The sequence below is a fragment of the Strongylocentrotus purpuratus genome, unplaced genomic scaffold (assembly GCF_000002235.5).
Source record: "Strongylocentrotus purpuratus isolate Spur 01 unplaced genomic scaffold, Spur_5.0 spur5_scaffold_1, whole genome shotgun sequence".
Classification (NCBI taxonomy): domain Eukaryota; kingdom Metazoa; phylum Echinodermata; class Echinoidea; order Camarodonta; family Strongylocentrotidae; genus Strongylocentrotus; species Strongylocentrotus purpuratus.
In genome coordinates, this window is record NW_022145594.1 from 17,132,261 (window position 1) to 17,143,769 (window position 11,509).

At 37.8% G+C, this 11,509-nt stretch overlaps 1 protein-coding gene across 1 annotated transcript in view; it reads right to left on the minus strand.

The window, feature by feature from the left end:
* Positions 1-3,769, minus strand: part of LOC593886 (serine/threonine-protein kinase SIK3) — a 28,282-nt gene extending 24,513 nt beyond the window's left edge. The window contains exons 1-2 of the mRNA XM_030977744.1: positions 3,454-3,769; positions 2,072-2,233 (exon numbers count right to left, since the gene is read on the minus strand). Coding sequence (XP_030833604.1) covers positions 2,072-2,233; positions 3,454-3,559 — 268 coding nt within the window. The 5' untranslated portion in view covers positions 3,560-3,769. The remainder of the gene's footprint in view (positions 1-2,071; positions 2,234-3,453) is intronic.
* Between the last annotated feature and the right edge of the window lie 7,740 nt (positions 3,770-11,509).

The following is an 11,509-nucleotide window of genomic DNA, read 5'->3' on the forward strand; positions in this document are numbered from 1 at the left end:
TAGTTGTGTATCAGTTTTCAGTTTAGGTGTATGTCATATTTCACATTCACATTCTGTACATAAATCATTAACAATAAGAATGAAAAAAACTGTTCTTTCAATAGGTGTATTAAAAAATACGTACAATAATATCAGGCCATGAAAGTAATAATACAGTCGATTTAAAGGTAAAGACCAGTTATGATCATGCGATTGCATTGTGACAGAAACGTCGTGGAATCGGAATTGATCATCTAGCATTTAAGTATGGGTGTGTACTGCAAGGTTCTGGAAACATCAAAATGATAAGAAATTTGGCCCAGTCTTCGTAAAGTTACAAGCACCGTACACAGAAAGATGTATATGGGACTATACACACACGTGCACGACACGTGCGTTAAATATCTCTCACAGACCGTGTAGATCAACTAATTTACCAAATATATCAATTAGTAGGCGGTTTCCCGGCAAATTTGTTATCATCATGTATTAGTCAAAACATATTCTTTCACATGAATGATTGGTAATAGAGCTTCCATTCCATTTTTTTGAAATTGGGGCGTTACCAATACTGGTCTTTACCTTTAACATACAGAGATATAAATACAACTGCATGGTATTTAAATTGAAATTAGACAAATATACCTGTAGTGAAATATGGGGAAATCTAGTAAAAAGATAAGCTTGTAAATTGTAAATTCCCTGTTATAAATAAGAGCTGTCTATTCAGCATGTAGATTATATTCAATTTTCAATTAAAAAAATATTTAATAAAACAATTAGACAGGAGGGAAAAAAGGAGAAGAAAATCAATTACTACATGGAGCAGAACAATAGAACAATGACCTTAAAAAGAAGAGGGAAATTCAACATGGAATCAAGCAAAATCACAGCCTATGACCAAACACAGTGGGGGAAACTTGCGGATCGAGGTGCCAAGGAAAGAAATTATGGATTAAACTTCATTCGACACAAGGCTGTTTGCACCTACAACAAAAAATTGTCACAACATTATGATAGCAGTACACTGCACTTAAAGGGTATACTGTATGTCCACCCTGATATTAAGTTGCTTTTAATCAAGAAAACCTCTCAGGAATTAATGAGAAATAGAGTGCAATTTGTGTACTTTGACTCAAAAGAGTTCAGAGTAAAAAGAAAGAATCTAGGTTTTATTTATTAGTTTGAAGGCCAGCATAAAGTAGCCATTCCATTTGAATCACAAATAGTACACAAATTGCACTCTGTTTCTAATTTTTTGCTATGAAAAGTTGGCAGGTACACTTTAATCTGTAAAGGCACCATTCCTATAACACAGGCATAGTAGTCAGCCATGTACAGTGTACATAGAAGATCTTATGTTTCAGGCTGATTTCAGGCTGTTCTTGGTCCATGGTCCCAAAAAACAACACAATGTTTAGACTCTCCTCTCTGGTTTTTTTAGGGTGGGTTGTGCTGGAAGGACTTTAGGCATTGAGAGGTTTAAAATCAAATAGCTGAAAATTAAATAAAAATCTGGATTTATATAGCGCTTAACAACAAATACTGTCTCTATACAGATATTGTTACCCTGGTCAATGAGTTCATTCACCATGCAGTGTGCACCATCTCCACTCCCTGGGGAATATTCCTACCATATGGACACCTTGAAATTACTAACACAAAGGCTTTCGCCATCCTTTCAGATCCCCATTTCTCTCCTGGGTATGGAGTGGCAGATGTAGATTAATGCCTTGCCAAAATACACCAGTGCCATGTGGGGGGGGGGGGGGGGGGGGGGATTAACCAACAACCTTTCAAATTCATTTCAAGTGCTTAAACCACTCTACCACAACACCTCTACTATTTAAAGGCCGGCTGTACTAGTTCAGCCAGAAGGGATTAGACCACCCAGCAAGCCAGCGAGGTCACTGTGACAGGTGGCTATCTCATTTACTCAGCTCTCAATTAACATAAGACAAAGAGGATCATGGGGGACCAACAGGCACCAATTGGGGAAGTTTTCTATAAACATGTAGAGGGAGCAAGTAGGTACAAGTAGTACAGTGTGGCTTGAAACACAAAATAGAAAATAGACGGAGAAAATCCTCACCTGCTATTTTAACATTCATGTTGGCATCAAGAAGAAGATTTTCAGCCTTCAGGTCTCTATGTACTATGCCTCGCTTGTGACAGTAATGGACGGCCGCAACGATTTGCTTGAACTTCTGCCGAGCTTCCCTCTCAGTCATCTTACCGTGCGATATAAGATGATCTAGATATGTTAAAAAGACGACAAAGAAAAAGCATGGATTGACAGGGGCAGGGTTGAAGTATAATTTTTTTATTTTTTTAAAGTTTCGATTTATGCCCCTGCACCAGGCGCTATGCCTGGCTATGTCTCCCAGCTCAGTAATCAGTGTGTTGACTCACCACTCGGAAACTAGAACAACACTCAAATTTGTCTGTCATATTGGTTTGAAAGTAATCTTTCTGATAGATTGCAATATGTAGTTTATATAGTAATAATTCCCCCAATTTTTCTTCTATTACATGGCATACCACAAGGTTCTATCCTCGGTCCTCTACTGTTTTTTAATCTTACACAAAAGAAAAAATCTCAGCATTTTTTTTTTTTTTTTGAAAAAGAGGGGTGCGGTTAATACACGAGGGCGGTTTATACAACGTTAATTAAGGTACTCATGATTCATGAATGAAATAAACAACAGAGTATTTATCACCAGAGCATAAGTTGTTGATGAGCGATTCTGTGCAATGTATCCAGTATCAGCCATTTGTTTCCTCCAAAAAAGAACATCTCCTGATATGACCATTGACTAATAACGGTTATTTCTGGGAGCCATCTTGTAAAGAGTTGTGATTGATCCAAATCAATCGCAAGGTTGCAGTCCTCTATCTCTTTCATTTGTATGTACATTGTACATACAGTAGTTGCAATTAATATCAATCGTAAATAATTTGTGATTAATATCAACTCTTCATATGACAGGGCCCTGGTCCAACTTAATTTCAGAGTGTTCACACACAAGAAACGTCGTATAAATAATCATCGTATAAATTCCTGGATGTCCACACACAGAAGAAAGTACTGTAATCCTTAAACTCTACAGCGAAATGTCGTATAGGTGCGCAGTTTGCTACTGCGGTCATGAAATGGAAGCGGAAATGAGAGGTCTGGTCTCCTTTCGCTCGAGGTCACGTTAAGCCCCGCCCAGTTACTTACACTAGTTACACTAGTTTCGTCCACACACAAAATTTCTGTGATTAGGCGTGATTAGTTATTGAGTTTCTGTTCGAAACGATGCCCAAACCTGCGTTTTGTTAGACTAGTTTTGTTATACGACGTATCATTAGTGAACGTCCACACACACACAATTTCATCGTAAAACTATCACGAAACGGTATAACTAATCACGCCTAATCACAGAAAATGTTGTGTGTGGACAGGGGGTGAGAATCGCCACTGGATCTTACCGAATATCTCCCCTCCGCTGGCGTACTCGGTAACAAGGTACATGTATCTATCTGTCTCCATCACTTGGTAGAGCCGTATGATGTGTGGATGACTTAGGAGCTTCATCACTTTGACCTCACGGACGATCTTCTGGATGTTATCGCCCTCTAGTTGCGTCTTGTCGATGATTTTAATGGCCACCTGAAACAGGAGGAGAAAGGGAGACAGGAAAAGGTGATTAGTTTAATATGGGTTTCGTTATATTGTATCTCAAATAATGCTACTGTTGCCTGGAGTGAGAACAGAGCAAGGAAAATCAAAATACATGTATGTCCCTTATATGTACAGCGCAGCTACTACATGTGAACATACATGTACTCTACTGCGAATAAAGCCCCTCTAAAGCGTTGGGAGCCTTTAAAACTTGATGGCAAAATTTCACTTAAATTGTATCATAATGCGAAAAAGGGTGTCATTTTAGACACATTTCTGCAAGGATTTTTCCCCCAAAATGTGTTTGAAGTCGAATATTAATGAAAGAATACACAATTTAGGTTTTATGCGTACAAGAGAAAACCCAAATTATTATTTTTTTTAATCAATATTTGTCTTCAAAAACACATTTTCTGGGGGGTGACATCTAACAAATTACAGGGTATGAATAGTTTAGTCGTTACCTGTATATTAAACTATTATAAAGTGTGTTAAACTTTTCCAGACATCATAAGTTCTTTGACCCTTGCCAACTGTCCAGACAGACACCTGAAGAGTTGAAGGTAATGTTAATACTGATAAGATACCCAAATAACTTAATGAATAAATTTAACCAATCTTATTTACGCAGAAGCTCTTCAGTAATTTGGGCTTCATTTGCAAACTACTGTCCTAGAATATTGATTGTTGAGAAACTTTATTTGTTGTCTGTTTCATAGTCACAAGGGTCTCGACTCTGTGTTAAAAATATGAGTTAATGCACTTTTGGTTTTCAACATACCCCCCCCCCCTCTCTCTCCCTCTCTCTCTCTGTCTCTCTCCTCTTCTCTCTTTCTCTATCTATCTCTCTATCTATCTCTCTATCTATCTCCCTGTCTCTCTCTCTCTTTCTCTCTCTGGCTCTCAGTCTCTCCTCTTCTCTCTGTCTCTTTCTCTTTCTCTCTCTCTCTCACTCTCTATCTCCAAAGTTAAAAATCACATTTTAAATGAAAACATAGAAAATAGTCCTGTTTTGAAGCCCTGTATATAAAGCCTAGTCGACGAAGAGTGCTCTATATTAAGTAGCTGATCTGTAATATCACACAAAATATACATGTACATGAACATCTGTAGGTGAAAAATTAAAAAAAATAAGAAAGCAGTTTCTCTCTTGAAAGCTCCTAAAGCTGTTTGGAAACAAACAAGTAAACAAAAAAAAGCTCTGGCAACAAAGGATAAAATACATACTGTACACACGTGTCCAAAATCTTCCTTTTACAGAAGGAAAAAAAAGGGCCTCAAGAGAATATATGAGGGGTGTTTTTGTTCACTTCTTATTAGAATTCAAGCCTCCTCAGTAGCTATTTACAGTAGGACTTTCCCTCGTTTACATGGACACTTGTAGCGTCCAATTGTAGTACCTCTTTGTACACAAGGGCCATGCATTAAACAAATCATCCCGTTTCAGATATAACTTTGGAAACAACTGGGAACAACAAAAATTGTGCAGGAAAACGAACCATTCCTACATTGTACATTGCATGTGTAGTACAGTTTATCCTTTTGGTGATATTTGTGCAATATCTATCCATTCAGAATGATAGGAATTTACATTATACACGTGTATGTGCATTGTATATTACAGGCATGTCAGTTATAATTGATCAGAGGGCCTGAAAATCATGTAGAATGAGCTATTTTGTACACAAAAAAGCCTAAACTATGGTCTGAAATAACTCGCCAGGACCTGAATTCAGGCTTTTGCCTGAAAACTGGCATCCCTGATATTAGCAGAAAGAGCAAAAATCACAAATAATTGTTAGTCTTTTTTCATTGCAATACATTGTGCTGTTCTTGAATGAGAGCGATCTAATCGTAACTAATCATTAAAATCTCATAAATCACTATTTTTCTGTGTACAAATTTGCAATTCTTCAGTTAAATTTACTTTTTTCTTTTACTGTTTTGCATTTTAAAAAATCCTTCTTCAAACTATGAAGGATTGGAAAATAAGATTAATTGTTGCCAATCTGAGGACTGGAAAATGATTAATTTAGAAAATAAGAAATCTCTTAGCTGCGATGGATTATTAAAAGCATGTCCAGGTATGTGTGAACAGGGCTTATATTTGCATCACTGTAACATGTGAAGTGACCAATACATGTACATAATGTACATACATGTAAGTAGTGTTTATATTGGACAGGACAGGTGCCCCAGGGGTCTCTTCGTGGATGCAGAAAGCTTGGTCTACAAACAGCTGATCTCGAGTATTTGTTGACGCCCATCTCGAGAGCTATTTGCTGGAACATTTCCCTTTGTTTATTCTGAAATGTAAGATGTCTGATCATACCTCCCCAGGGGCTCCCCAGGGGCTCCCCAGGGTGTCACAGGCAAGCATGTCCGACTGTGTCAAAAACTTCAGAAAAAAAGATGGACATACCATGGACCTACCATATGACACCTGTTTTGAGTGGCATAAACCTATGGTGTCTTTCAACATCAAATCGTTCTTTTATTTTTCTATCACTGCGTAATAATAATCTGGATTAATGTACCATCTTTATTCATTAACAGATAAATTTACCCCGGTCATTGGATTCATTCAATCACAAATGTGCACCATCTCCACTCCCTGGGGAGTATTCCTACTGTGTGGTCACCGTGAGGGCATATGGCAATTGAAGGCTTTCATCATCCTACCAGGTCCCCATTTCTATCCTGGGTAGGGTGTGGCACATGTAGATTAATGCCTTGCAATTATAGCTGCTCCTGCCTGTCCTATCTTATGCAGCCACTTGAGATCTGGCTTAGTCTTGACTCTAGACACACAAGTGTTTGTACATATATTATGCAAGACCTTAAAACCAGAGTCTGTTCTTGCAGACTACCACCTTGGTCAGAGAGACAAGGACACCATCACATGGATACACAATGCTTCATCTTCAAGTAGCTCCTCAAAAAGAAAGATCTATTTGCTTTTTGCGGTTTGGAAGAGATGTTTGTTGGCAAATGTTCTCCTGTTTGTTTAAAAACTTATGATACCTGATCATTCCGGTACTTGATAACAATAGACCTGTCATCATCAGCTCGAGATTGCCAAATATCTGGCTATTTGAACCATCCCGATCGTGAATTATCTACTTAATTTGCGTCTCTATCAGTCCAAAGTTGCAATTAGCGGGATATTTGGTTGAGATAACCATCCCAAGATATCTTGGGCTAGTATGCAAAATATCCCGCTATTTGTCTGGTGTGTCTTCACCATCCCGAAGACTAGCAGTCGCACTATGCGCGAATGCTGGGCAAAATATCTTGAGCTAATTTCTTGAGCTCGAGTTTCAAGTTTCGAGGTCAAGTCTCGAGCTGATGAGGACGCGATTTGCAACTTCTGGATTATTTCCCAAATCAGAAATAGCCGGCTATTTGGCAATCTTGAGCTGATGAGGACAAGCCTAATGTGCAATCATGTTGATTCACAAGATATGTGGCCATCTGCCGAGGTCAGGACAGTCGTACATGACCTACATCTACATGTACAGGTACATATAGTTGTAGAATGTTTTTCGATTAAGATAATTTAGGTAATAGAAATGAAGTGAAAAACAAAAACGTTAACAAATTATTGGCATGACGAAAAAATATATAGGGAAAGTCAAAACCTAATAAAACTGTATGTGGCATTTATAAGCACGTACAGGAACGCATGTTTTTGCCGCAATTTGAAGCACCTGTAGATATACGTACAGGTATGTTTAGGTAGTTGAGATAATAATCTGTGAATCATGCTGATTCACAAGATACTGTATTTGGCTTTCTGCCAAAGTCAAGACAGCCGTACATGACTGACATTTTTAGATTATATTAAGCTCTCGTTTCATATCTTAGTTAGATAATACATGTACATGTGTACAATGTAGTTCTTGAGATACATATCATTATTATACCATTTTTTTTTAAACGACAGCAACTTTACAAACTCTCTATATCGGCAAATGGATAAGAACTATCAGATTTGAGTAGTTTTGTGAAAAAAGCACATATTGTAGCTACATGTATACACAAATTACTTTTTTCAGGTGCTTGGTTCACTTTAAAAGCAACTAAAAAACCCTACATGTAGTTGCAAACATAACTCAAACCCTATATATTTGACTAAATAAATCCTAAAGCCACAAGAAGCCACTTTTATTTTTAGTTTTTGAGGAAGGGAACAATTAAATTCAACCTCCAATGTACACTTATATAACTTTAAAAAAAAGTAAGTTGACCAAAACGGATAGAAATATACTTGTATTATGTACTCATGCTCTATTTGTACCTAAACACGTCCATTTGGTGTTTGTTGAAGTTCTATTTGTAGCATATTTTTCCTAAAATAATCTGTCTTTGTTTATCTTTTGCGCAAAGAGATAACTTGCAATCTATTTCTTTGTCTACAGTATGTAACTGCTGTGATTTTGTTAGCTAAGGGATGAAAGATACCACAAGTAATTAGTAGCTACATGTATGTTCACATGGGAGCATCGTAACTAATTTTAAGTTTTAGAAACCTTGAAGTTACAAACAACGACGAGGGCTAACACAGGACAGAAACGACAAGTATTCAAAGTTTCAAACCTTTAAACTACAGGCTGAGCAAGCAGTCATTTAAAGGCCCACTGCACTACTGGTAGCTACTTGCGCCCTCTATATAACAAATAATGCATAATCGGTGACCATTGGTCCCCCATGATTCTCTTTTTCTTATGTTAATTGAGAGCTCAGTTGATGAGATAACCACCTGTCCAGTGACCTTGCAGGGCGGTCTAATCCCTCCTGTAAACTACGGCAGATAAGCTTTAACTACAAGCTGGCGTATTAAATTTAGAGGTAATTTCATCCGCAAGGTATACATACATGTAATATTATAAGGACCCCAGGCTGCTCAAATTTATTACACTAACCTTAAAATAATTAGTTGTTAATGACCTCGAGTAAAGCTTTATCCACACGGTTCCTTACTTACAAGATAACCTCAAACTTTATAATTATGACCTAAACTTAAAGTTCACCGACTGTCTCTCGTGTGAATACAGCTTTTGTTTTAATACAAAACAGTGAACTTTGATCAGGAAAATATCCTTGTATCAAACACTTCTTGCAGTGAATAGATAACCCAGATATACATACATGTACATGTACATGTGGATATTTGCATGAGGTATTACGAGATAATCCATGATTGCATTTGCTGGCACAAGACTTGATTACAGTTCTCATACTGTAGATTCTGCTTTAGTGCAGCTACAGTACATGTGACCAACTAAAGGCCCGTACTGATCTGACGGGGTAAAACGCCACTAAAAACACTACAGAAAATAAGCAAGTATAAATTTGTCCCTATTTTCACGAAGTGACGGTAGTGAATGAAAATCGCATACAATTTGCGTGCAGATTTTCCTCACTACCATCACTTCGTGAAAACAGGAACGAAATGAATGGATACTGTATGAAGAAAGGTCTAGCATATCCACTTTATAGCTCTGCGTGATAAGATAACGTGGATAGCGTATTACACTATACCTCCTTATTTTTTTTTCAACCTGGGGTTTACTGCTTCCTATCTGAATGGGGGGGGGGGGGGTTAAATAAAATAAAAAATACAAGCACATTGCTTAATTAAAAATCGTTGGATAGAGCTGGAAACTATTGCATGCTGTTTCATAAAAAAACCTTGGAATAGTCTCTGTACATGAAACACACGTGACCACGTTTGACCAATCATTGATTAGGATCTTGGAGTGAGTTGTAGAAATATACAGTACATGTATATTAAGGCTGTGCACAACAGTGTAATGAGGTACCCGAGTACACTCCCAGGCTCACAAGCGAATACTCGAATATTCGGACGCCATGTTTTTTAATAATTTTTTGAATTTTTTTGAATTTTTTTGAATTTTTTGAATTTTTTTTATTTTTTGAATTTTTTTATTTTTTTTTTATTTTTTTGCCACCACCATACCACTCGGCAGTTTCCCAAGTCCCTCGCCGAAAACGCATGCAAATTTACTTCGAGTTGCAGTTGACGCTGATTTAATAATAATAATAACAGTAAGCAATGCTGTTTTAAAAACCAAAGATGGCAGAATAATCCATTGTCCTCCGAGTCCAAACAGAAATCTGGACATTTGGTCCCAGTTTCTGAGTGGTGAGTTTGACAGTGCTTGAGTTTGGAAACATTTTTACCGACGGTACCATGCCAGCGGCCGCCGCTCTTCCTGGCACGGGTAAGCGTGGGCCTGGACATTTTTTTTTTTTTTTTTTTTTTTGCGGCCGAATATTCGGGTACAAGAAATCTTACCCAAGTAGTTGTCAACCGTGCGGGTACTCAAGCATTCGACTACCCGTCGCAGCCTTAATGTAGATGAACATGTATACATCATACATGTGGCGTCATAGTAGACAGTACAGTGTATGTTTTCATCTCACTTCCAATAACCAAGGCCACATGTTGCATGCATACATGTACATGTAGGCATGGGGGAAGGAGAGGAGGCCATAAAGTCCAATCACGCTAATGGCAAGAATGGCCTAAAGACGTAGACGACACGCTAATGAGAAAGCAGGCTTCATCCTCCTTGCACCAACATACATGTGCATCAACTTCCATAAAGAGCCCCTGCCATCCAAATGCAAGTTTATTCCTGTAGGTGTGTAGTCCTGCATACATCTCATATTTTGATATGTAAACTTCTGAATGTGTTTCATAGATTTTTAAATATTTGTTGAAATATTGTTTTCTTCAAACTTGCTATTAATTAAAGCTCCAACATAAAAATCCTCCAGATCTCATCCCCTTGTGACATCATCTGTTACACCAACAGGAATAAACTTGTATTTGGACGGCAGGGGCCCTTTAAAGGAGTAGACCACTTTAACAAGACTTTCTATTCCTTTAAGTCATACACTTTTGGAAGCAAAATCCATTGAAATTACAATAGTAGGCAGAACCAAACACAACACAAGCGCATCTCCGCCTCACCAATACTAAAAACTGCACATGTATACAAGTGTGAGCATGTGTACATACTACATGTACAGTATGTGTGTGTAGGGGGAGGGGCTTATCTTCTTTAGATGTGGACATACATGTACTAAAACGTTTTCACTGGTGACCTCCCACTGCAGAATTCCAGGAAACTTTATCCTCAATAACTTACCACAGTAATAGAGTGCATTCACGTTGCAGTTTGCACATTAGCCCTGTCCTCATCAGCTCGAGTTTGCCAAATAACTATTTTAAGACTCTGGATATTATCCCGAAGCCCAAAATTGCGTCTTCACCCGACCGGTACGCTCATTATAAACTAGCTCGGACGGGCGCAAAATTAGCCCACTATCTCCAAAATAGTGAGATATTTTGGAAACAAGACAAAGATTTCTTGGGATGTTTTCTCGACCAAATATCCCGCTAATTGCAACTGCGGGCTGACGAAGACGCAAATTAACTGTTTAATTTGCCCGGGATAGTTAAAATAGCGGGTTATTTGGCAAACTCAAGCTGATGAAAACAGGCTTATTGCAGTTTGCACTTTGTAGATTTATATACATGTACATGTACCATGATGTAAATGAATGAAATCAAGTCTAATCTGACCTATTAAAAAACAAACACTAGAAGAGAAAATAAAAACGTGAAAAATCGCAACTTGGAAAGAGTATAAACGGAAGTGCACAAAGAGTCAAGTCGCTTTAAGGCCAGGGTCTGTTTCCCGCTTAAGGGCTCTGAAAGTTGAAGTATTCTTATGCTCTCTGGTGCAATCTGAGCCATACTCTGAAGCAATTTCAAACCATTTTATGACTAAATTTTTGAAAAATAATTTTAGTTGAGAATGAATTCAA